This window comes from Plasmodium gonderi, assembly GCF_002157705.1.
Source record: "Plasmodium gonderi DNA, contig: Chr08, whole genome shotgun sequence".
NCBI lineage: Eukaryota > Apicomplexa > Aconoidasida > Haemosporida > Plasmodiidae > Plasmodium > Plasmodium gonderi.
The window spans coordinates 956,691-984,573 of record NW_021628933.1 but is presented as its reverse complement, the minus strand read 5'-3'; the positions used below and the strand labels follow the sequence as shown (position 1 = coordinate 984,573).

The 27,883-nt window shown below is 31.0% G+C and overlaps 6 protein-coding genes across 6 annotated transcripts; 4 read left to right on the top strand and 2 right to left on the bottom strand.

Moving 5' to 3' along the window:
* Positions 1-823: 823 nt before the first annotated feature.
* Positions 824-4,939, top strand: PGO_081960 (kinesin-8; the record flags this gene model as incomplete). Its single annotated transcript, XM_028687418.1, has 1 exon — positions 824-4,939. One exon carries the CDS (start codon positions 824-826, stop codon positions 4,937-4,939), a length of 4,116 nt encoding a protein of 1,371 aa, XP_028543219.1.
* A 2,043-nt stretch (positions 4,940-6,982) lies between these two features.
* PGO_081950 (RNA-binding protein) lies at positions 6,983-8,647 on the top strand (the record flags this gene model as incomplete). Its single annotated transcript, XM_028687417.1, has 4 exons — positions 6,983-7,103; positions 7,254-7,352; positions 7,693-7,847; positions 8,147-8,647. 4 exons carry the CDS (start codon positions 6,983-6,985, stop codon positions 8,645-8,647), a joined length of 876 nt encoding a protein of 291 aa, XP_028543218.1.
* Positions 8,648-9,971: 1,324 nt separating this feature from the next.
* Positions 9,972-11,103, top strand: PGO_081940 (elongation factor 1; the record flags this gene model as incomplete). Its single annotated transcript, XM_028687416.1, has 3 exons — positions 9,972-10,102; positions 10,438-10,588; positions 10,903-11,103. The coding sequence occupies 3 exons, from the start codon at positions 9,972-9,974 to the stop codon at positions 11,101-11,103; spliced, it is 483 nt and encodes a 160-aa protein (XP_028543217.1).
* Positions 11,104-13,157: 2,054 nt separating this feature from the next.
* On the top strand, positions 13,158-22,542 carry PGO_081930 (ABC transporter; the record flags this gene model as incomplete). The annotated part of the gene is made up of 4 exons (XM_028687415.1): positions 13,158-13,299; positions 13,632-13,734; positions 14,149-22,064; positions 22,430-22,542. 4 exons carry the CDS (start codon positions 13,158-13,160, stop codon positions 22,540-22,542), a joined length of 8,274 nt encoding a protein of 2,757 aa, XP_028543216.1.
* A 370-nt stretch (positions 22,543-22,912) lies between these two features.
* On the bottom strand, positions 22,913-24,373 carry PGO_081920 (hypothetical protein, conserved; the record flags this gene model as incomplete). Its single annotated transcript, XM_028687414.1, has 1 exon — positions 22,913-24,373. One exon carries the CDS (start codon positions 24,371-24,373, stop codon positions 22,913-22,915), a length of 1,461 nt encoding a protein of 486 aa, XP_028543215.1.
* Positions 24,374-26,034: 1,661 nt separating this feature from the next.
* Positions 26,035-26,922, bottom strand: PGO_081910 (hypothetical protein, conserved; the record flags this gene model as incomplete). The annotated part of the gene is made up of 1 exon (XM_028687413.1): positions 26,035-26,922. One exon carries the CDS (start codon positions 26,920-26,922, stop codon positions 26,035-26,037), a length of 888 nt encoding a protein of 295 aa, XP_028543214.1.
* Between the last annotated feature and the right edge of the window lie 961 nt (positions 26,923-27,883).

Sequence of the window (27,883 nt, the reverse complement as noted above, 5' to 3'; positions counted from 1 at the left end):
TATTCATGTGTGTATGCACCTACATGCAACCGCACAGTTGGTCTTTATTGTTTTTTTATTTTCACATTTTATTATATTATTATGTTATTATTTTGTTATTTGTATATCTGCATATTTGCATATTTGCATATTTGCATATTTTCAGATTTTTACATTTTCAAATTTTCATATTTTCATATTTTCATATTTTCATATTTTCACATTTTCATATTTTCATATTTTTCTCTTTTAATCACGAAAGTGTGCAAATATGCCCCAATTATTTCACAAAAAAGGTAGAACATCTTTCACCACTTCTAACTTTGCGTAAATGGTTGTCTGCTCATATTCGTCTGTGTAAAAATAATTATTAATTCGCCGAATGGTTATTAACAAACGTCCATTGCAGTAGCACATTACTGTTACTCAACTTAAAGAAACCAAGGAAATTTTTATATCACGCAAGAGACTCAACCTTGGTGTTAAAAAATTCTCGTGCTTTTATTCAGTATGCCTTTTTCGCTATCTGCCACTGCATATGCCTGGCTTTGTCAAGGCATGGACTAAGGCGGAGATCAGTACCAAAGGACTTTTTTTTTTTTTCTTTTCTCTTCATCTCACACGCTTATCATCATCCACATCCCTCATTTTTCAGCTCTCATTTCTGACTTCTCCCATCCCACTGATCATTCCCTTTCCTCTTTTTAGGTAGAATACATCCACCACTGCGACCACACACATGTGTGCATATTTACTAGTTAAAAGAAGCAAATAAAAAAAAAAAAAAAAAAAAAAAAAAAAAAAAACTATTATCACACGTGTGTATGTGAATGGGAAAAATAAAATGAGCGAGAGATTCTCCAATGTAACTAAGTGGAATAATGACGAAGAGAATAACAAAAGCTTAAAAGAAATTTATGTAAATTACAAAAAGTTATTAACCCTTAATTCAAATAGTACGAATGCAGAGTGTGTCACAAACTCGGCCAATGCTGTGGACGGAGCTAGCTTTTTTGTGTGTGCACCTGACCATGTTAATACAGATAACGGTGCAAACTTTGTCAGTACGAACATTACTAGAGGGAATACAATATTTTTTGAAGCACAAAGCGAAGTAGATGAAAAGGAAATAAGCAATTATGCCGCCTTGATACACAACGATGAGAAGGATGAACAAAATTTAAAAAAAAAAAAAAAAAAAGTCAAGGATGAAAAACGTTCAGAAAATGAGAATACCGAAATACACATTTCGACTCATATTTTCCCTGTGACAAAAAATGATGCTATTCAAAATAGAAAAATAAATATATTAACAATATCTCCCGAAGTTAGTGATGCAAAAAAGAGTTGCAAATTCCCTCAAGGGAATAATTTTCATTTGAAAAAATCCCTCAACGATGAATTCGTGTCAACTCATAACAAGAAATTAATTTTAAAAGATAGTGACAATTTCATCAATCTCCCACGTGTTGGTGGCTTTAGCAAGGTTAGTGCACATAGAAACATAATCCAACCTGGTGATGCTATCAACAACAAGCAGAAGCAAGAAGAAAAGAATCATGTCCCGACCACGCGAAGTGTAGAGGAAAAGGGGAAAATCAACAAAACATATAACAAAAATAACACTCATACAAACAGTATAATCAATTATAATGACCGTACTTTGAAAATATTTTGTAATTTAAGAGAAGACAGTACAAAGAGTAGTAACCACGAAAGTGGAAGTCGAGGACGAAATCGATTCCAAATTGGTGCTGGAATTTTTCAAACAGGTGGAAGTAATTGTAAACCAGTTACAGCCATCCCAAATGAAAAGAAGAGGGAATTAAAGAGAAAAAACAATTTCATTTCAGCTAGTACAATCGCTCAAAATGGTACAAGCAATAAGCCGTGCATAGCAAAGCGAGAAATTAAAACAAAAAACGTGAACATGAGAAAGAAAAACGAGAGCAGAAGCGAGAACAAAGTCGAACACAAAAGGAGGTTATCATTAAGGAAGGTCCAAAATAGTAAAAACACCATGGACAACGTTAATGAGTATCCAATAACGTCTAAAAACATTTATGACAGCATATACATTCCTCAAATCAATATAAGAAATATAATAAATTCGGATCTTACATGTAACTCAGCAGCAGAAGCTGCATACGCGTATAGTAACAACGTCACAACACTTGGTTGTGACGAGAATGGCAATAACGGTGCAGGTAATGCATTAAAACGGTCTGACAGTTCTAACCTAATAAACACACTTAACGCTTATTCTAACGTAAAAGTTGCAGTGCGAATAAAACCAATTTCAGAATCGGAGGAAAATATCGTTTCTATATTTAATAAAAACTATGTTCTTATCGAAAAAGAGAATCAAAAAGAATGCTATTTATTATCACAAAAAAAAAAACAAGCAACATACGTTTTTGACGTTGTTTTTGATGTTAATGCAACGCAGGAAGAAGTATTTTTACATACAGCTAAGCCACTAATTCCACATGTTTTTAAAGGAATTAACTGCACAGTTTTTGCATATGGTGCAACGGGTTCTGGAAAGACTTACACAATGTTAGATGATAAGAATCACAATGGAATTGTCCAGCTATCCTTACTGCAACTATTCACAATAATAAAACAGAAGAAATATCAAAATGTGAAAATCATTATGAGTTTTCTAGAAGTGTATAACGAAACGATTAGAGATTTATTAGGGAAGGAAAAAAACAAACCATTGGAAGTACAAGAAGATATTGCAGAAGTAAGAGTAAGTAATTTATGCGAGGTGCAAGTTGAAACGTATGAACAAGCTATGATGTTAATAAATGAAGGAGTAAAAAATAGAAAAATGTCACCTACGAGGGAAAATAAAGTATCTAGTAGATCCCATGCAATACTACAAATTTATGTACATAATGAAATATTAGATAATAATATGAACACAACAAATTACAAAGCTAAATTATGCTTCGTCGATTTAGCGGGTTCAGAAAGAGCTAGTGCTACATCTAACAAAGGAGAAAGATTTAAGGAAGGTTCCTATATTAATCAGTCCCTACTAGCATTAGCTAATTGTATTAACTCATTAGCATCTAATAAAAATATACCCAAAGTTAGAGTCAAGTATAGAGATAGCAAATTAACACATCTACTGAAAAATTCTTTAGAAGGAAATTGCCTAGTTGTCATGATTGCAAATATTAATCCATCGAGAAAATCTTTTCAAGAATCAAACAATACACTAAAATATGCCTTTCGTGCAAGGAATATTAAATTATGCGCAACTGTTCAGACAAATGATAATAAAGAAAGTGACTTTGAAAAAATTTTAAAAAGAAATGATATTTTGCAAAAAGAATATGATACATTGTTAGAAAAATATAACAAATTCAAGGAATTTTTCTACAATTTAAAAGTACTTTTCCATTTGTACAAAAATGTACACTCTTGCTACCAACGAAAAGATAGTACATCTGGAAAAATGTCTATCCTAGAATTAAAACAAAATATTTCCATATATGAACAATTGATTAAAATCAAATCAGAGGAGGCAAAGAAAAAAATTAATTCTCTCAACCAGAATGAACAACAAGATGAAATGTTTCAACTAAACATTTTTGATTCTGTTGTAGATAAAGATTTAGACTATTTCATTCACACAAATTTTGATATTCTAAATGGTAAAGATCGAAACAAACAGGTTCTTCTCGATAATATATCGTCAGACATAAATTTTATGAAAACTGATTATAACAAAGTGTGCAAAAAGGGTGTGGAAATTTTTTCACACAATGAAGGAGAAGTGGAAGAAGCTGAAGAAGTGGAAGAAACTGAAGAAGTGGAAGAAACTGAAGAAGTGGAAAAAGCTGAAGAAGTGGAAAAAGCTGAAGAAGTGGAAGAGGCTGCAGGAGTGGAAGGAGAAAACAACATATCACATGAGGAGAATCCGTTGAACCAAAGGGGAATAATAGCTAATAACGAATTTACTACTTCAAAAAATAGACACAGGAAACCATCTAATGGTCTTATTACAGACCCTGTTCTACCAGTGAACCGTCCAGACATTTATCATATAAGTGCACCCACAGGAAATGCATCAGCTGATGGAAGAATAACTATCACCATGGATAGTACGGCACGGAACGTAAAACGGTGTGAGAAAAAAAGTTTATTTCAAACGGATAGCTGTACTAAGAATACAAAGGAGGATGAAAAAAAGAAATGTGGAGATATAATGAACAAGAATATTTCTAATGGGATCAGAAATATGAACATTACAAATGTGGAAAAGACGACAAGTGGTGTGAATATTTTTAGTCATGCCCATAAGACACATCAAGGGAAAAAAGAACAATTACAAACATTCCACAATAATCTGACAGATATGCAAAATAGTATATTAATGAATACTATAAACAAACAAATGGGAAATTCTTCTCATGGATCTATAATAAAAAAAAAAAATGTAACAGAATTTTTGATGCAAGGTAGTACAAAAGAAAACACGGAGCATTATCTTAGCTTAAGTAACCATAAAAATAAAAATACCATAATCTCCGAATTTAAAAATCATGACCTGTTTAATTACAATAAAATTTTAAATAATGAAAATATAAACAGCTATAACGATGGGATACACAAAGACACAAGCAACATCTTCAAAGATAGTAAAAATCTTTTCGATAATTCAGATATGCTCAAAAATTGTACAGAAAATTTTTATGATTCCAATGGAGACAAAGATGTAAATTTGACAACCTTTGGAAAACCTATGGAAATAAATCGAACAAACGATGGTATTAGTTTTCTTAAAAAAAAATCAGATTCACAGATTAACACTCTTAATAATAATATCGAGCTTAAGGGGAATAAGAGGAAAATAGCTCTTCTTGAGGAAAACCTAAAACATGAACATTACGATGAGAATTCTACATCTGTGCAGAAAAAAAAGTTAAAAATAAGAGGAAAGTGATATAACTCACCACTTTGTACTTTCAAACCTTGTGCATCATATGTAGCTACTTTGTGAACAAAATTACATCCAGCTCAGACACAAATTTCGTTCAAATCTGCCAAACAGGGCAATTTACACAACAAATGTTAGAAGTTTTTTTTTTTTTTTTTTTTTTTTTACACACAATACCAAAAGTAGTGCCCAAGTATGAACTCATTTCTCTACCTAATAGCACATAATGAGGATGATAAAGTCAGATGATCAGATAGTATGAAGCATAAAATGGTTCATTAGCAAATCAATAATCCGATTGTTACTTAGTAGTACTGTTTGTAGACCCGAATTTTGCCGTGTCAACATGTGTGAAACACATTTTTCCATCGATGAGGCCCCTGTTCAAAAGAGAGAGAGAGAGAGAAAAAAAAAAAAAAAAAAAGTGCACCTATAATAGTATGGTACAGCACGGTATATGTGTGTTTTCCTGTGTGGAAAATGTGCTGATTGGTGAAAACTTTGCACATAGATATGGTTAACCGTTTAGCCATCGTCAGAATGGAAAAGGACTCTTGTATTACTCCCCACAGTGCTTTTTTCGTGCAATATGCTTCTATTAATTAAAGGGAAATTCCGCTTTTGCATTTTTTTTTTTTTTTACAGCATCATCAAGGTTGCCATTACCACGATCTTCACCGCTACCACTACTATCACTTATTACTATTTTAATTTTTTAATTTTTTTAATTCGTAATTTTTTTAATTTTTTATTTTTTCACCCTTTTTACACACAAAGCTGGAGGAGACAGTGGGAGTAGGAACGAGAGAGACGTGCTTAGCTTCATTCCATTGTTTGTATTTTTGAATAAGTTTGTGCTTATGTGTGTGTGTAATAGAATCCACGAATTTGTACCCAACCGAAGTTTTGCAACATTTTTGTGTTCATGTGCTACACACTTATATATATATATATATATATATATATATATATAATAACACATGTTTCCATAATGGCACTTCAAATCTGCAGTTACATGCGATATCAGCTTCAGCCACACAATATGCACATACATATATACATATATAATATATATGTATCCACGTTTTTGTTTTTTTTTTTTTTTTTTTTTTTATGTACATTTATAAAAGCTAACATTACGTTAACCCCATAACTCTATTTCTTATTTTTAAGTTAACCCCAAAAAATAATAAGTTTTTTTTTTTTTTTTTTTTCGGAGATTCAAAAAAAAATATATTTATTTTATGAAAGAGCAATGAAGCAATGCTCCATGCTGTTCTACAAACTTCAGGTTTATGCATATTGTATGTATTTTATATTTTTTCGTCATTTGTGCTAAGAAATAAAAAAAAAAAAAAAAAAAATGAGGAATATAGTATTTTGAGAAATGCTTCTTCTATTTTTTCTCCTTTTCTTTTACAAATTTTTTTTTTTTTTTTTTTTTGATTTTGTTACTGCTTCGAAGGAATAATATGTATACTTAGAGAAATATTTTTGAAATAAGGTATGACAAAATTGTATGTCCTCATGTTCATATTTTAATGGAACCTATTGTATCGTCTTGAGTGAGGGTTAACATAAATTTTTTTTTTAACTCAAAAAAAAAAAGAATGGTGAAAAATAATTTTAAAGCACTTAATCTGTAGGTTCTTTTTTTTTTTTTTTTTTTTTCTTAATCGTAAGGTAGAACAAAGAAAAAAAAGAAATCTAATGTAATTACAACCTATTTTATTGGATTATAATTACCGCGCCTGAAAAAAAAAAAAAAAAATAAATAAAATAATGAACCACTTGTAAATGATTGCAAATATATATGTTCATCTATGATGGAATGCCATTAGACATATGACTACAAATTAGCTTATGCCATATTGGATAACAGACCGTATGTAAACTATATGTTAGCCAATAGACTGGGGCTATATTTTTTCAGTAACAAAGGGGAAATCCAAGCAGTGAGTTCAGATGATTAAGGAACGAAAATAACCAACAGAAACTAACGACAAAGCGAGACAAGCGAAGAGACAAAAACACAGGCATGTATTACAAATGGGCATATACGACAAGATAAGGAACATTGAAAACCTGAACGAAGCGGAACTGAAGAACATTGGAAATTCGGATGCTTCGTGGCATGATCAGTATAAGGAATCCAGTTATATTTACATTGGTATATAACCCCAATTGCAAGTGGACTTGCGAGTGCCATCTCATGTTACTGAACACGGATTAACACGTAGAAGAGTGTTTAGGAACATCATTTTAATCATGTACACACATACACATTACGTCCTATTGCTTGTTCTTGTCCAAATCGCAGGTAACCTAGATAAAAGACTAACTGAAGGTGACATCGTTATTGTTTTTTCACAATTTGGTGAACCGATAGACGTTAATCTAGTGCACGATAAGGAGACAGGTAATTCAACATAACTCAGAAAGTGACAACGATGAAAAATATATATATATATATATATATTTTTATATAATGTGTAACTGTATTATCTCACATCATGCAGTAGTTAGGACTGATGCACCAAAACATGTATAATTCATGAAAACATTTTATCTTCTCGCATGATCCTGCGTAGACTGGTCTAAATATGATCCCTCTTATGCATGCTCGTCTTTTTTAAAATCCTCCATGATTAAGATATGTATGGTTCACTTTAACTCTCCCTATCCCTTTTCTACTCATATTGATTATTGAAACATTTTGGATAATTCTTGCTTTTTCCCCTGAACCCTCCACCCATTAGGAAAGTCAAAGGGATACTGCTTCTTATCCTATGAGGACCAGAGAAGCACAGTCTTGGCCGTTGATAACTTCAACGGTTACAAACTTTTAGACAAGCCATTAGTCGTTGATCATATACTAAATTATAGGATTCCCCAGAAATATGCTAATGCAGATGTAATTTTTTGCGTTGTTTCGCCTTGGCTTGCATATACTATATTATATTATTTTTATTTTATTTTTTTTTTATTTTTTTTGCCGTTCACGCGTGTTCCTTTTACACCATGAATACGTATATATATATGGAAGCATACTTAATGATGTATTTTTCCACTGTATTGGTGAACCGTTGCACTTTCGCACTCCGTCCATCTTTCTGTATGTTTACATATGTACCTTCCTTCTGTATGTCTATTGAACTGCCCCTCCTTCTGTACATCTTTTTTTTTTTTTTTTTACAAACTTACACCATGCAGAAGGAAAATGAATACAAACCAAGCGGCGCGGAGGGCCAAGGAATAGGTGTATACAACGTCATTGAAAGTGAAATAAACTTGACGAAAGCTTTTGAAAAAATAAAGAATAAGTATAATGAAGAGAAAAAAAAGGAATTGCTTGATGAAGATGAATTATGGGCTCAGAACTTTGAAAAATCGTTAAAGAAAAAATCAAATGATCATCGAAAGGAAAGAGAAGATCGTATTTCAATTTCTTTTCCTGTGGTTGAAGATAGAAAACATGGATGTTCAGGAGAGAACTACAGGTTACAAAAAAAACACAAATATGTAGATAAAGAAAAATATGATAATGTGTCCCATGCGCGTGTGAAGCATTTGTCTCATCACACCAAAGGGGAAGACATTCGCAAAAATAAAAAACGCATAAATTATAGTGACAGCCAGGAGAGTGGCTCCAGTAGAGGTTATAACAAACGGGGCCATAGTGCATATAAGAGAGAGAGGAAAAATCGACGATGAAAATAGTAATACGAATATTTCTCTCGTTTTTGTTGCGTGTAAAATGAATTTATCCGTTCGCGACCCATTTTTTCTGCACCTTTTTTCTGCACCCATTCGAGGGGAAAGGCAAACGGGGAAAGAAAGTATAGACATCGATCAGATATGGAATTAATAAAAATTCTTAAAAAAGAGGAATTATAAAAATGTTACTTTATTGTTAAAGTGTGATCCAAATAAGTGTTCTCACACAATAGAGGCATAGTGCTCTCGATGCAAGCATTTAGAACTCAAAATATTAATCCCACTGCATACCCTCCCTGAATGAATATTTTATTTAACGTGAATCAGAAATGTTTACATACATTTGTATGCACCATGTGAATATGCATAGGGATAAGAGCGCATAATTTTGTAACTTCCGTATATATGCGTTCATTCACCTCATGTGGGTGCTTTAAATGTGTGTACACATATGTATGTATATGTATATATATATATATATATATATACATAAATTTATATGTGCATTCATCTTATTTTTTAAATACCTGATCTTCGTTTTCATACATTTGTTACACCTTTTTTGTGCAATTTTTACTTTATTATTATTTTTTTTATGTACAGAGATATACCTCATAAACCTTGACTTTTTTAGGGATCAGATTGATTATCCCCACCCCCCTTTCAAATCTTAGCCATTATACATTTTTTAACAAATTTGAATTAAAAAAAAAAAAAAAAAAAAAGTTTCAAATTGAGAGATAAAAGAAAAAAAAAAAATGTCCTGTTTTAGCTAAATTGTAGACTTGAAAAAATCGATGATCGAATGAGAGTGCATAAAGATGGAAAAGCAATGCTAGCGATTTAATTGTTTGCTTAAGTAGGAATATGTGTATTCACATTTATCCATATGTTCATGTGAGAAGAAATGCATTTATGTGTTTATGCGCATCATTGAGTGAATACTTGTTAAATGTACTTTGTAACAAAAAAAAAATAAAACAAAATTAAAGCAAAATAAATGAAATAAAATTAAAATGAAATAAAAATGAAATAAAAATGAAATAAAAATGAAATAAAAAAACCATCTGAGTGTTGCCCTATTGAGATAAATCTCCCCCCCTTTTCTCATTGCAAAACATTTAAGAAAAACAATTTTTATGAAGATATATTTTTGTTCTCTCATATTTTTACATTCATACGGGGAATGTTTTCATTTTCGTTCACAATTTTAGCCCTAATTCATAGAAGTAGAGGTGCTACGAATATTCATCATTTTTCGTGGTAAATTTTACACAAACTCTGCTGGATTTCACAAATAAAATAAATATAAAAAAACAAAATGGCAAATACATATGATGAATTGTATGTACCTCTCAGCTATTACCTTCTACATAATGAAGGGGGTCAAGAAGGAGTAGTGGGAAATGATCAACCAGCGAAAAAAGGGACTAAGAAACAGGTTATTAACAAGTAAGGTGAAGAAAATAATCACAAACTGAGAACAGATAGGAGAAAAAAAAAAAAAAAACCAATAACCAAAATGGCGAGAAATGGCGAGAAATGGCGAGAAATGGCGAGAAATGGCGAGAAATGGCGAGAAACGGCTGTACCATCCAACCTCACAGTTAATACAGTTGCACGGCATGTGCATCCGTGGTAGAGTATTTTTGTCTTCACACAAAAAAGTTCATATATGTATATATATACATTTCTGTGCATATACATTTTTTTTTTTTTCGCACATGAATATCTATTTTCTTTTTAACCATCACCCTACCCCCGTCCTTAACTCTTCCTTTGATCAGATCTTCCCTTATCATTGATATAAAACCATACGGTGAAGAAACAGATTTAGATCAAGTCCTAAAGCTTGTGAAGGAAATTCAAATGGATGGCTTGACTTGGGGAAAGGCCCATAAAAAAACTCCATTTGCCTATGGCCTCTTTAAGTTACAGGTAATGCAAATATGAATGCATACACATGCACAGATATATACATACATATATATATGCGCTTTGCAAGGACCTATTTATGCTAATTTTGCCTTCACCATTATCGGATGTAAACACGTATAACTTAATATTGTGTGTTCACGAGGAGTGCATTAACATAATGCACAACGACCTACACGAACAGACGACACATGCTGTATAAACACGTTCCTTCCCCCCCATGAGTGCACACGTTTATCAAAGTAACACAAACAGATGTCTCACCCCGTTTCCCTCGTCTTTATCACCCCATTTGCAATCCTCCTTATCACTCTTAGGTTTCTTGCGTAATAGTTGACGATTTAATCAACACAGATGAACTGATCGAACGGATAGAAAATGTGGGTCTAAGTTCAGAGGATATTAAAAAGAAAAAGGAACTTCAAGAATTGATGGAAGGAGACAACGATGAGGAGTTGGATGATGAAGTAGAAGGACTTGTTCAATCCGCAGAAATTATTTCTTTTAACAAATTATAACTTCTTTTGTTTCCTTTTATTTATCCAGCTTAGCATTTGAAAGGTGTATTTATATAAATTGCACGCACCTACTGTGGTTGTGCATCTACATAATGTACGTTTTTATGTGCACATAGGATTACACGCACATGAAGAAGTTATGTGTGTGTGTGATATTTCTCGTAATCTCATTACAAGAAGCATCGACAGAAGCATTACAAGGAACCCCCTCCCCTCCCCCCCCCCCTCTCCACAGCTGTGGCAAGCTGAAGAATTCATTTTTCATTGGGTTAATTTTTTTTCCACAAATTGGAGGCAAAATAAAACGTGCTGATTTTACATGCAAAGAACTAAAAGAAAAAGTCTTCCTGCATGGTGTTATGAGTGTTCTGCTACATATTATATATATCCCAACACATATGAAGGTTTTCTTCCTCCATTTTTAACTAATTAAATTACAATCATGCACACACATATGGGCTCCCATTGTGCTGTGAACAAATATTAATACATCTGTTTAATGGCCTTTTATATATATAAACCATTTTAAAGTAAATACATAGTAATTAACAAAAAAAAAAGAATTCCATCTAAAGTGGATCCTATATGACCATATATCAAAGTAGTTTAATATACACCATGTTTTTACTATATCTATACGTGTTCCTTTTCTTCTTTTTGAATTTGCACATTTGTGAAAAAATTGAAAGTTCAAAAGTTCTGAAAGAAACAATTTTAAAAAGAAAATAATATGGAAAAGATATGGAAAAAATATGGAAAAAAATATGGAAAGAAATATAGGAAAAAATATGGAAAAAAATGTGGAAAAAAATATGGAAAGAAATATAGGAAAAAATATGGAAAAAAATATGGAAAAAAATATGGAAAAAAATATGGAAAAAAATGTGGAAAAAAATATGGAAAAAAAAAAAAATTCGTAAGAGTATTGTGTAACACTATTATAGTAGCCATTGTAAATTATTTAATCCACGAGTTTTTAAGAAACGGACGGAGCAAAAGGTGTTTTTTTTTTTTTTTTTTTTTTTTTTTCCCATATACTCTCTCTTTTTTTTTTTTTTTTTTTTGGGGGGGCCTTTTTTTTAATTTTTTTTTTTTACTCTTTTTTTTTTTTTTTTTTTTTTTTTTTTTTTTTTTTTTTTTTTTTTTTTTTTTTTTTTTTTTTTTTTTTTTTTTTTTTTTTCCAACATTGGATTTTTCTAATTTTGATTAGGAAATTTTATTAAGTTAATAGAAAATCGGAAATTCTAAAAAAAAAAAAAAAAAAAACATTCTAATACACTATTTTATGACATTTTTTAAATTACTTAGAGAAGTAACATTTTTGAGTTCTATCCGTTTATTTTCCTTTTGTTTAGTTTAGATTAGCTAATTCATTTTATCGTAGTTTAATTTTTTTTATGTCAAAAAAAAAAAAAAAAAAGAGGCCGTTGCCACTTTGAAGTAATTAAATATGTTCATGTTTTCTCCCATCATCTTGATCAATGAAACTTTTTTGTGTATATATATCCGAGTTTGCCACCCGATTCTATAGGCTTCCTCAACTAATTTAAATGCTTTCCTATTGTTCATATACATGTATATAGATGCGTATACATGCATATATATGCAAAGAAAATACATTTTTTATATGTTGCCAGCGATTGGTCTCCTTTTCTCCTTCCCATCTAATGTTACTCTGTTATCTATGATTGATTGGGTTCATTAGATGTGCATATAAATATATGTACATATATATATACATATATAAACATCTATATGTGTACATTGTGCATAGGTTCATTTGTTTATCTGTCCTTTTAACTGTCGCTTCTTATCACAAAAACCGCTCATTTCTGACATTTCTTAGTTTTTATGCACCTGAACATGCACACCATACACTCACGCAGTCGTTATATGACACCTATACTTTTACACATTATATTAGAATGACTACCTCATTTTATAACTTTTTTGTTGCCTTTTTTTTTTTTTTTTTTTTGTTTGTTTGTTTTTTCTTTCTTCCCCCTCGTTATTTTTAATTCAATTTAAAAATAACGCTAGTTAAATAAAGTAGAATGAAGACCCGTAAGTTATACGGATTGATAAAAAAAGCGTATTATGAAAAAAGAAAAGATTTAATTTTTTACTTTTTCTTTTTATTAATACCTTTTTTGTTAGTATCATTTCATTTGTTCCTAAGGAATATAAGTGATAAGTGTAAGATATAAATAATCAAATTTCTGCATATCTGAGTTGTTCTTCAGGATGCATCCTTTTTTTTTTTTTTTTTTTTTTTTTTTTCTCAACAATTTACCATTTGGGGTGTATACAAATTTGTTTGCATGCACGAGTAGATACAATTCTGTTTTTTGTTTTAAACTTTACACATTCGTTTTCAAGTGTATGCCTAGTTATATATATAAATGTTCAAAAAAGTGAAAACACTTGTTTTTCTACATATGTATTGGTAAGCTTATTTCTTATCTTATCTTACTTCATCCCTATCTCATCTCATCTTTTTTTTTTTTTTTTTTTATATAACTTCATAGATTCGCTTGAAATATATAACGCTACTCCAGAAAATGATAAAATAGATTTGAATGACACAATAAGGCAGTATGTCTTATTTTTGAGCAATGAATTGTGTTCCAAGTAAGACCAGAGGGAGAGAGAGAAAAAAAAAAAAAAAAAAAAAAAAAATTAAAAAACTTAATCAACAGAATGCAACAGAACAATAGTAAAATCAATACATCTTTACGTCTTTGTACATTTGGATGGAATCTCCAATTTGTGTTACTGTTTAAGTTTATATTGGATATATGTCTTTTCTAATTGAATGTCTTAAGTGCCTGACCGTGTACCCGTGTGCCTTGTTGTGGATGACCGGGACAACATCAGACATCTCCCCACCTAACATGCCAACTTTTTTATTTTGAGCACACGCGAGATCATCCCATTATTTTGTCACACAAGCACATATATATATACATACGTATGTGCATGTGTAAATGCTATGAACACTCTATTACGTCTCAATAACGGCATTCCTATTTCCTCCCCTTACAGAGAAGTAGAAGAGAATGTATACATAAATCACATCTGCGTGACACCAGATGATAATATTTCGAGGGCCTTTGTGGCCTATGCAAACGAAGTTGATCTGAACATATTTCGAGTGTACAAGAGTGAAGAAGAATGTCTGAAGAATTTAAAATACGCTATACAACTTAGAGCTAGCGATTTAAGCAATCTGAACAAGAAGCAAAATGGAGGAAAAGATGAAAATAAAAAGATTTCTAACTTAATATCCATTATTAAAAATAATTTGAAACAAAGCGATTCTGTGACCTTGGATGAACTGTATGGAAAAATACATTCGCAAAAAAATTATGACGATTTGTTAAGTTTACATTTTGATGAAGAGACAAAAAGAGAAATTAAAAAAACAAAATTATATAAGTCATTTATTAAGGATATGAAAAATTTGAAAGATGAAAGTAGTTACAATGCTTTCTTCAAAGATGAAAAAAAAAAAATTTTTTTTTTTAATTTTGTCAAGAGTAATCTTATTCAGACGAACAAATCTTGTGGATTATTGGCCATTGAAAATGTCACATATTCAGATGAAGAAAGTAAGTTGAGTTTTTCCTACGTTTTAGGGAGAAAGCCAAGTTGGGAAATTAAGAATGATGCAAAATATAATCACATGAATGGACAAAATTCACGCAGAAAATTTTCTCAAAATGATAGAAATGAAAACCAGGTTAAGGGAAAGAACGAATTTGCAATTTACCCTGTATTTTCAAATGAACACAAAAATAAAAAGGATGTCATTACAAATGTGAGTTACAAAATAAGAGTAGGAGATTACGCTTTGATTGAATCTAGTGAGGATTATTTTTTTAACGATATTAATATAAATTTAAAGCAGAATTTTGTAAATTTCAGCACCATCGATGATTTGTCTTTTAACATTTATTTTAACGAATGGTATTACAGAAGTTTCTTCATTGTGTTGGAGTATCACTTTAATTTATTCTTGTTGAGGTATAATAGCAGCGTGCAGATGGCTTATAGTGATCGAATTGGTTCTTGCCCAAACGAGAAACGTGATTCGATCTATAGCGAGAAATACAATTCTCACAGTAACGAAAAATATAATTCACGTGTGAGAATCTCTTCTCCAACCGATTCAACAGACACGTATTCATCCGACATGCCGAAGAATCCCGTGGAAGGAGAACGACAGTCGAAGAGCACATCCATGCTACATCTGAATGATTTCTTTTTAGTGAAAATGCCAATGAGGAATATGAAGATAAACGCTTTTGATGCGTTTGAAAAAAATATATTTCGAGTTGTGATGTTTTTGTGTGTCTGTCTATTCATTGTAAATATATGCTTTGACATCAACAAAGAGAGAAAAATGAATATGGAAAATTTTCTATTTTGTTTAAAAATAAATAAATATTATTATTATTTTTCATGGCTTTTGTTTTACTTTCTTGTGTTATTTGTATATAATATCTTATTCAGTTATATAATATATGTATATATATACAAAAGATTTGTACATTATTTTATTGTATTCACATGTATTTATTTTTTTATGATGAATAGCTTATTATTTACCATTATTTGTATGCAATTTTCTGATAATAGTGTAATAAATTACATTGCATCCTTTTTATTTTTTTTTCTCTTCTCTTCCTTCCGCTTAATTATACACTCAGGTATTGGAAGAGTTTTGTCATTCCTCGTTTTGTTAATTCCTCACGCATCCTTTTGTCTAGCATTAGATTTTTTTTTCATTCTAATTAAAAATGATATTCCAGTTTATTATTCAGAATTATTTATTAAATTTGAAAATATATCCCTAATGCATCTTTTCCTTCACTCTCTTTTATCCTTTCTATTGCTAATCTGCATATTAACTTACATGATCTATTATCGAAACAACCACCATGGAATGTTATATCAATGGACAAGGAAGAAAAATAAAACTGTAAGAAAAAGTGAAACAAGTTGGGATGAACGAGTTGCAAATTCGAGAAATACTTTTATGTTACAGATGGAAAATCACGAATTGAGTGAAAAATTATGCAAAGAGAGATTCACCTATCATATTCCTTCTGAAGAAACAAAACCAAAAAAATTAAAGCAATCACAAAAACCAGGAGAAAAACAATATAGAAACAGTGAATTGAGAGAAGAACATTACAGAAATAACGAATCAGACGATTGCTATTTGATCATAAAGAATGTGAACAAAACATATGGAAGAAAACATGTTTTGAAAGATGTTTCATTAACTTTGAGAAATAACAGAATATTCGTTTTGCTTGGAGAAAATGGATCCGGAAAATCAACACTCATTAATATCATAACAAAAATGATAACGAAAGATTCAGGGGAAATAAGCTTCTTTAAAAACAGATCGAAAAAAAAAAAAAAATTGAATAATCTTACAAGGGTCCTAGATACTAGCGCTGATATACCAAATAATGGACATAACATCTTGACCAATTTGTCTACTACCCTTCCCAATAAATGTAGAAAAATTATACAACATTTAATAACCTCTCCAATGATTGGAAAAATTTGGAAGAAAAGGAAAAACGGAATGAAACTGAGTTATTGCAGCCAAAATGTTATTCTTTATGAAAATCTAACATTTTTTGAAACGATTATAATCTTTTTATTATATTATAATAAAAATATTGAAAAATATTTAAAAAAAAAAAGAACTTTAAAGATTATGAACGATTTGGATTTATCTCCATATCTGAATCATAAAATTAAAGATTTGATAGATGATGTAAAAAAAAAAATATCCATTTTTATCTGTTTTCTTGTGAAAAGAGATGTGTACATTCTAGACGAACCATTCATTGCTTTGGATATTAAAACAAAGACCAAACTTTTCAAATTTTTTGATAAAATTAAAAAAAATAATATCCTTTTTATATGCACCCATGATATTTATGAAGCCAACTATTTTGCGAACGACATTGCCATTATTAAAAGTGGACATATTATTTTTAGTGGATCCAAATCTCAATTTCTGAAACTAGTTGATTATAAATTTGTTCTTAATATTCGGTTTAACAATCAAGAGACGGAAAAACAATACCCATTTTTCTCAAATTCAGGATCTATTCAGGAAAGGTCAATTCGGTCTGCGCGAGCGTCTAGAGATGGACTTACTGGAGCATCTAAAGATGATCCTACAGGAGATTGTGAAAAACTACCATCTAACCACAATCGTAGCAATTTATTCAAAATTTTAACTGAAGATATAAATACAACAGATAGAAAAAACATAGAGACAGTAAAAAAACATATAATAGATTTTGTTAAAATTATGAGAGAAGAAAATAAAACTTGTTTTATATTTTTTAATTCCAATTATGTATACTGTACTTACAAAATTAACGAAACAGAATCTTTAAAAAAATTGCTCTACTTATTGAGAAGGTTCAAAAATATTCTGACCTATCAGCTAAAAACGATTGACATATATTACACGTACATATACATCTACTCTTATAGTGAAAAAAAGAACCTTTTGATGAATGTTCACGATAGAGATCTCAGCTACCTAATAAAAATGGATCCTCTTTTTTATCTCTTCTTCGCAAATGTTAAATATTTCAATGAGTTGAATAATAATATGCTAATTTCTAAGAGTCAACAGAGTACCAAACATTTACCATCCGATTTTGGATATCTAAGAGACATTTTGATCAAAACAAAAAATAGATGCAACTCTCAATATGAATGTGAAAAGCGTGCCTACTTAACTGCACGTGAATCTGATGAATTCCTTTCCATACATACTGCAGATTGTACACCCATAGTGCAATCGCACACACAATCATTTACACAGGTGCAAAGGTGTAGACACACGAAAGACACGATGATGAGAGTGAATAACTTCTACATAGGAGGAATGATCAAAAGATGGATTAGCTTGTTCGCAACATATGTTAAGCCATCTCTATATATGAAATTAAAAAAGGATTTAAGCAACACCAGTTTTTACTGGTATAAATTTTGGGTTCCAATATTTTTACTATCCCTAGGTTTACTCATAATTAAATGCGTGTCTCTTTTTGGAAAAGTTAAAAATATAGAATTGGATTATGCAACAATTTCTTCAAATCATTTGAAGAAGAGTACATTAAATTATTATATTATTTATACATCTGAAATGATTTCACATGATGATGAACACAAAATGCAACAAGTGGTTTTGAGCACTGGAGACAATAATAAGACCCCTGTGGATGTTACTTCCAAATGGTTCCAAAAATGGAACTGGAGGAGACAAGAAAAAAAGGTACATCCAATGAAAGAGATAAAAAATGACATACAAGTAAAGAAGAAAGGAAGTGTTAATAATATATTTGATTTCACAGAAAATAACTTTCTGTATTACAATAATACGATAAAATCTCTTCTGGATAAACATTGCATAAATGAAAAAATTAGATATATTGACGAATTTATTAATGAAGACAATTTGTATGAACATGTTAATAATTATTTGAAAAAAAAATCAATTCTTGAGGATGATATATCGTTAGGCACGTACATATTTCATATTAATGAAAAACAGGTTCAAGATAACGATTTAGATACCAGTTCACATGTAGAAATGAATATAAACCTTTTTTATAACTACACCTCTATTCATTCGTATGCATATTATACCAATTCGGCCTTTAATATTTTATCAGATTTTCAAAACTCTCTCATGAATAGTGAAATAAAAGGAAACAGTGAAAAATGGAGCATAAAAGAAAATATCGCGAATGGATCATCCAATCTAAACAAAAAAAAAATAGATGTAACTAATGAACCATTCACCATAAAATTTCATGAATACTTTCTAAGGGACTTCTACATCAACATGTATGTGTTCTTGTCTATAGTAATATTTTTTTGCGTTTTCTTTGAAAAATTAAAAAACGAAATTGAATATAGAAAAGTTTTCTATCACTTCCATGTGCATAAATATGTTCATTATTTTCAAATTTTGCTATTAGAATATTTTTACTATTTAATATATATTATACTATTAATCACCGTTTTGTATCTATTTGAGTATCAAGGATTTGTAATTTCATCCTTCTTTTTATTTCTAATGCTTTATGGATTTAACACCTTTTTATCTATTTCTTTATTTTCTTCTTTATATTTGCATAGTTCCATCCTTTTTGTATTTATAAATTTCATTTTTTGTGGAATTGTTAGTATAGTTATCTATGTTTTAGCCATTTTGTCCTATGCTTACAATAATGAAGTGTTGATGAATCTATCTCATGTTCTCGTCTGCATATTCAGAATTCTAGATTCCTTCTCCCTGTCCCATGTTCTTAATATTAGTAGTTTATGTATTAATATGAAACGTCACATGAAGCAAATGGATGAAAATGTAATGAAGGCAGATTCAAGGGAAATTTTCAAAACCAGTAAGATTTATACATATCTCTTTGGAACATATAAAGATGTATTTCCATCAAATCAGGCAACTAAAAATTATCCTGCAGGTGTTTCTGAAGTAATGAATGGATTTTGTGGTGAATCCAGTTCGTTTTACAACACTACAGGAGATTTTTACTTCCTAATAGTTAATTGTGTGTTGTATTTGCTTATCTTGTTTTATAAATTGTATAAACATAACAAGGCTAGACAGAACCAGAACCAAAGCCAGAATCAGGATCTCAAAAAGGTAGATGCAAATGAACTTGACAGAGATGTTAGAACCCATTCCTCTTCCCAAAAATATTTCTTCTTCGTTAAACATTTCTACTTGGCTAACATGGCATACAAGTGTGAAAAGGATAAGAAAAAAAATGGATTCTTTAAAATTATCAGTTTTGTGAAAAAATTCTTAGGATTACAGAAAAAAAAAACAATCGTAAAGGATTCTTACAACTCATTTGGCAACTCAGAATCGGAGACAGAAACGAATGCAAGCCTCGATCAGCATGATGAGAAGCAAAAAAGAAATGTAAAGGTGAAATTGTCAAAACCATTAGATAATCAAAGTTTCCGCTACGAGGATGGTGAATGTGAAGAAACCATTGAAAAAATGACAGATCTGGAAAGTGTGTTGAAGGTGGAGGATGATTCCACAGCTGAACGACACATTGGAAAACACTCCGCAGAAGAAAAATATATACTGAAAAATATAAACGTAAGAATGAAGCCATACAAGATATATACCTTTTCATCCATATTTAACCACGACTTGAATGTTCTTTATTTTTTTAAGTTTTTTTTCTCCAATGAGAAGAGGAAAATTGGCATCGAGCGTTACCACTGCCTGGGGATCAACAAGGCCTCAATGCAGAATGGGAAAAGAGCCAAAAGTGGAGAAGCTGTTAAAATTGGAGATGCTGCCAATAGTGGAGAAGCCTCCAATAGTGGAGAAATCTCCAATAGTGGAGAGCCAACAAAACCTCGAAGAGATAAGAAAAAAAGGAACAAGAGGAGAGGTAGAAAACACCCAAACAAAAACACCAAGTCAAGCAATAATAAAAACACCATTATCAACGAAGCATTCATAGCACCAATGCAGAGGGAAGATGAAACGAATTACAAAATTGTGCTCATACCAGACATGACAATATATGAACACGTTAAGATAATCCTAACTTATAAAAACATAATACTTACAGATATGGAACTAATGTACATGATTCATTTACTCATGCTCATCGTTAATTTGAAATGTGATATACATCTAAGATGCAATGAGCTCAGTGGGGGGATGAAGAAAAAAGTGGAATTAATTCTTAACTTGCTACGAAATGAAAAAATTATTTTCCTCTACAAATTGAATGATAACATAGATTTCTGTTCTCAGATTTACATAAATACTATTCTGAAGAATATCATATTGGTTAATGAGTATGACGATATGTTCAGCCTGGGTGATCTAAGCGAACGCAGCAAAAACCACGTTAAAAGGGACTCACAGGAGGAAGGTGAGATTAATCAGGTGATGCATCAATCCTGTACAGTGTACAGAGGAGACAAATCAGAGAAAGAGAAAAGTGACTACAATTGTGATAGATACGGATTGCCACAGGATGAAGGAAAGACGACGACGTGCCTCATTTCGTCCAACATGCAAAGTTCGAATGAAAATATAATAAACTCATATATCAAGGAAAATATTTTGAAAATTAAATTTACTCCTAAAATTTTTGTAATTTATACACATATATACACAGACATTCTTTACTATGATTATTTATACTTATTCAATAAAAAAAAAATTACATACCACAATTGCACAAAGAATATTATTACAACTTTCAAGAATCATTATTCTTTTCATGTAAAGTTGAAGGGAATTGACGAAGCAAAGATCCATGAATATATAAAAGTTTTCTTTTGCACCAACAAACGTGCGTTTCTGAAATTTAGAAAAGTTGTGAATATATTCGACCAGAGAAATGCTATAATGAGGAAAAAAAGTGGATATGCATGCCTTACTGAAGGCAATCCGGCATGTGACCGTGACGATGACAATGTCTGTGACAATGATCAGGGAGCCCATGGCATATTCACAAACTCAACGATTTCATTCATCGAAAAAAACGCAAAGAAGGGTGCGCTGAACCTACGCAACATTTTCTACATTTTTAAAACCGTCAAGAGAAAAAAAAAAAAAAAAAAAAAAAAAAAAAAAATTTTTTTTACAAGATTTCTCAAGTTTCACAAAGTCCTTCTCAATCTAATAATGGACAGCAAATCTGATGTTATTTTATACCTAAACAGAAATAAATACATTTCCATATTTCTGCTCTTCAAATTTGTAATTTGTCACTTAGCTTATGCTAGTATTCAAAAGTTTGTTCAAAAACATAAGGAAATAAAAACAGTTTACTCTGAGATTACTAAGTTCAATCATTACTTTTTTATTTTAAAGATACCACACAGTAGGCACTTCTTCAAGTTGTTGGGTAAGCTTCAAAAAAAAAAAAAAAAATAAATAAATAATAATAAAAATAAATCAGGGAATGGAGAGAGACATAAACTATTCGAGTAAAACCAATATGATGATGAGACAAGGCGCCGTACATTCGTTGGCAAAATCCACTCGTCGTCTATATGGACATACTCTTCTCTCCTGCATCTCCCTCTTGTATCTCTGTATGTATTTTCATGTGCCTTCATTTGTCCATATTTCATTTGTCCATATTTCACTTGGCCATATTTCACTTGGCCATATTTCACTTGGCCATATTTCATATGACCATATTTCATTTGACCATATTTCATTTGACCATATTTCATTCACGCCCCATTGTATTACGCACCTCTGCAGAAATTAACCAAAGAATCAAGTTCAGAGACAAGGAAATACAAGTCCAACGAGTAAACATTAACAATGTCAATGCGAACGATATTTTCCTCCTCCTCTTTAAGAAATTGCTTTGAAACGTTTTCTTCTTTTAATATATTGTCAAGACCTTTTTTTTTTTTTTTTTTTCTGTCCACTTTCATGATAGCTACCTTTTTGTATAATTTTTTTTTTCTCTTTCATAAAATGTAGTTAACTACGTGAAAAAAAGAAAAAAAAACATACACCCCCAATGCCCAGGCAACATATTACCCTTTTCCTCTAGCACAAAAAAAGATTATATAATAATTAGGTAAAAATTAGATAAAAATTAGATAAAAATCATATATATATTATATAAAAATTATTCAAAATACGTCAGTGTAAATTCTCATGGAATATATCTTCCTGCCAATGTGGACAATGAACAGGTGCATGTGCTGAGGATGCCCTCTTCGCCCAATTTGTCTACTTCTGATCCCCATTCAAATGCGTCCAATTCTTTATCACCCCCTCTCTGCCCTCCAATTTCTGACACATCTGCTCAAGTACCTGATTTACATGTTCCATCTCTCGCAACATTAAGTCAACACTCAACTCATTATTTATCAATCTCTTGTATATGTCTAACACTTTCTCGTTATCTTCGGTTAGATGAATGCGAATAACTTCCTCAAAGAAAGCTGAAGGGTTCTCGGCACGTGGAACTACTCCCTTCGTGAGAGATTGAACATAAGAGTGCAACATATCCATTGATTTCGCTTTTTTCACATTTTCTATATACTGTTTGCATTTCTTTACTTCCATTCTGTCTAAGTAAATATAATTCATTATTCTCTTTATCATGTTATCATTTATGCATAGGTTTATAAACATGGCCAACGACAACAAAATGTGTCCCACGCTTTTGCATTGGCTTCGCTCTTCACTTTTGCACTGCCTTCTGTCTTCACTTTTGCACTGTCCACTATGTTCACTCTTGGCTTTGCTTTCCCTTTCGATCGTGGTTTCCTCCTGGGTTAGGAGAAAACACGGTTCAGTCAACAGCCAATCATACTGATTTACTTTTTCTCGAAGTCTCTCAAATTGCGTGCACATAATGTTCTTCCGAAATGAGACATAGTTGTTATAATTTAAGATCTTCATATAAGTTTTTTCCATTTGATAATCATCAGATTTCTTAGTTATCTTCTCCTTTTCCTTCTTCAGCATTCTGATTACCTCGAATATGTTCATATTTTTCCCTCTTGGAACACAGTTGTTTATGTATCTGTGCAGTCTAATATTGCTTAAAAACTGTGGATCTGATAATTGTGCAAATGTTATAATTTCATTTAGCTTATCACAGAGTTGATTAAAATCTAAAAATAATTCCATCTTGTTATCACTTGTTAAATATGTTTCTTTAATTTTATTTATTTCTACAGTGCTCTGAATAGTTCTTCTTATCGCAACAATGTCGTTTCTTATTTGATCAATTCTTTCAAGAACAGATTTTGCAACAACAACATCAGTAGTATTATCAACCGTAGGGAGCTGAGAAATTTCATAACAATCATTCGTACACCACTTTTTTGCTTTTAATCGTTTAATTTTTTCTTTTCCCAGAATTACTTGATCTCTGTCTTCAGTTTCAATATTTATCTGTTTTCCTACAAATGATTTAAATGACATGACTGTGTTCATATTTTTATATACAACAAGTGAACCTGTTTTTTTTGTATCTTTACAATTCGCATTATTATTCACTTCAAATAATTTCAAATTATTTACGTTATACTCTTTCCCTTCACTAGTAAAAGTCTCATAATTTTCTTCATTCACATATTTGAGAAATTTATCCTGTCTATAAACCGATTGTAGTTCTTCATACACTTCTCTTTCGAAGATCTTAATTTCCATATCCCTTTTCTTTTCTGTCAGAATCATTTCAACTATTTGTGTGAAAAGATCAAAGGGAGATGATGTCGAATTGGCAACTTGGTAGGGACAAAATATTACTGTGCGAAAAAAAACTTGACTGAGATGTAAAGTAAGGGAAAAAAAAAAAAAAAAAAAATTGAGCTTTTGTTTTTACCTTCTTAACAAAAGGAGAATATTCGAAAAAAACTAACCTTCGTCCGTTCTAAGCGTGGAGGCATGTACGTGCATATGCATACAAGTAAGAACATATTTATAGATACATGCATACGCTCACACGTGTACCTATGCGTTAGAGTTGGACCTCACTGCATAATTTGCAGAGCTTCCCGTTTTATCAAGCAAATGTGCACACAGGAAAAAAACTGCAAGAAAAACGTGCTGCAAATATTTAACGTCTTTGTATACACACAAACAAAAGGCCACTGTCATTGAGTGAATGTTTGTGTGTATTTGTATGGGGCAAAGAGTTTTTTCTTAAGACTTTCACAAAAAAAAAAAAAAAAAAAAAAAAAAAAAAAAAAAAGGAAACATATACCTTTAAGCGTTAATAATATCCAATGTGAACTCGTTTTTATGCATTCCTTTAGCAAAAAAAGAGCAGAAAAAATTAAAAAAAAAAAAAAAATTGAGAACTATTTTGCAAGTTGATTAATTAGGCTAAATTTGCCAAGACGGTGGACATTTAAGCGTTGTACTTAATTACATTGCAAGTCTCGTTTCTTCCTTTTTGAGGAGAGAGAGAGGACTTTAAATATCTCTTTTGTAAGCAAATAAATATACATGCTGCACATGCTCTACGTGCAGTGTAATATATTTACTTTTTTTTAATCAAAATTCTTGTGCTCAATTTTGTGTATGTCTAATTGGCAATAGAACAATTTATGGAAGAAATAACCACATTCATTGGTAGTAGACTGTTACGTGTATGTATAAGAAGTTTATTCATTTTAATTAACTGGTCAACCAATGTGGTGGTCAAATAAGAACAAAATAATTTTTTTTTTCTTTCCTACAAACTTGGTTGATATTATAATGACACAAAATGAACAAAAAGAACAAAAAAAAAAGAAACAAAAAAAAAATAATGGGGCGTTACAATTGAAGTGTTCATGAAACGAGAAAACGATTAGGGGGACAGCAATGTAAAAAAACATAAAGAGGTACTTTGCATGCACTTGTGTGTGTGCATTCTCAATAAATTGTTTTGAACGCTTGTACATAATCCAGTGAATATGAAAACTCCTTATTTCTTCAAAAGTATTATCTTAATTTTGTGTTTCCCCTACTACATGCATATGCAGTTTTCCAATTAACTGATATACCAATTAGTGCTCACTTATTTGGGTTATCATTTTTACCTTACCAGATCAGGTGCTTCTTTTTTTTTTTTTTTTTTTTTTCCCCCTACATGTGTATCTCAGGGAAAAAATTTATACATATACATATACATGTGGTCGATGTGGTAACATACACACGTACAATGGGGACCACACCTTCCAAACACTTCATTCTATTCACGACATCGCGAAGAAAAAAAAAAAAACATTCATCCATACTACAAAAAAATGATTGCACAAATGATCATAAATGTTATCACAAGTATAATCACAAACATTGTCAAAAACATTATGACAAACATTAACACAAAAATAAGAGGACGCCTTTTTTCATTTCAAGGGGGATAAGAAGTTAACTCGGATGGCCCATACCTCATCTGTCACTTCATCTCTTACCACTTCACATAAATAATTAACAACACAATCTGAACTAGATAAACAAACACAACCAATGGGCATATCAATAAAATCAATCACAGCAATCGATGAGGACAAGGTTAAATTACAGATTTTATCAAACCAGGGATAAAGATCCTTCATATTTTGATTAAATAAATCGTCCAGTTGTTCCTTACTATTAATATGGTTCATTCCATATTTCTGAAAAAGAGTATCTGCACTATGCTTTAAGGATTCTATACAGAATAATCCAACTTGTCCACTCTCTATTGTTAAAATATTGGTAAAATAATTTTCCAAAGGCATAAGTTCATTTTTATTGTTCATATAATAATCTCCTCTTTTTTGATCTTTCAAATCACTAGTTGTAGAACTAAATTTATTGTTCTCACAAATTCCAATATGACTATTATTCGGTTCTAATTTTGTCCAATTTAATTTATTAATTTTGTCAATTGTTAAATATTCATGCATAAATTCTGTGTTGTTAAAACAGATAAATGATAAGACCATTTCATTTCTAACATTTTTGTACGAGTTCGCGTTGTTAATATATCCAGCATCTGTTTCTTCTTCTGCAGCTGATTTCATACATAAATTATTATTTTCCCTTATTGCAAACGAGGACCATAATCCAGCTTTGGAATTCTTTATATATATACCGTTTAAGCTTTCCTTCGGTAGCAATTCTTTCTTCCCACTGATGTAACTATTAAAGTAGTTCAGCATGCTATAATTTATATACAACGGATCTATCAGTAGCAACTCGTTCATCTGAGTAATGAAACATCCTGCATCTACCAACTCGGAATTTGTCATTGTGTATTTACGTTTCTGTTCCTTCCCTCCCCCCTTTGGTTTTTTTTTTTTTTTTTTTTTTTTTTTTATTCCTTTTTTTTGTGGATGAAGAATTCGTACTTTGTTGCAGGTGTGGGTACAATGTGAGTATAGATCTTAAGTCATATACACTTCGTTTCTCCGTTTTGTGTGCTCCTAATGGAATATTCTTCTCTCTTTTTGTCAATTTTAACCTTCAAAATTTCTTTCTTTTCTTGAGGGCAAAATTTATGTTTTTGCTTCTCTTCACTTTCGCAAATATTCTTTCCTGTCAATTAGGAACAAAAAAAAATATTAGCTCATGTGAAAAAGTAAAAAGGTTATTAAAGTCATCAAAAGGGAAAAATGTGATGAACGCATCATGCACACTCTAAATTTTTATAAAAGTACCAGATGGTAACACACGTCTCGTGCCACTCCACATCGTAAAAGTCCAATTCTTTTTATATTACCTTTTTAGAAAATATCCATACACCGAAAAGGTTGTCAAAAATAGAAAATTCTCAAAAAACAAAAAAAAATTGTCCACTTCGTATGCTTGTTTTATGCGAACAAATATGATTACAAACAAGTTTTATCACAAAAAGAAAAGGATGCTGAAATTAGAGAAGCCGTAAAAAAAAAAAAAAAAAAAAAAAAAAAAAACACGCTCGGGTTATGCGCAATTGTAGCAGTGAGGATTGGGAAAAAGTGGTCACCCGCTAAGTGCCTATATCTTTCCCTTCCTGAAGCAAAGCACGCACAAATGGGTAAAAAAAACAGATAAATACATGTGCTTGAGTAGTAACATATGAAAATGCTTGCATGCATATATACACATACGTATACATATACATATATACACATACATATACATATATGTAAATACCGATGCTACTTACTATGTTACAATTCCCAGTGTTGTGCAGGAACACATCATTTTTTACATAGATCTACACACTGC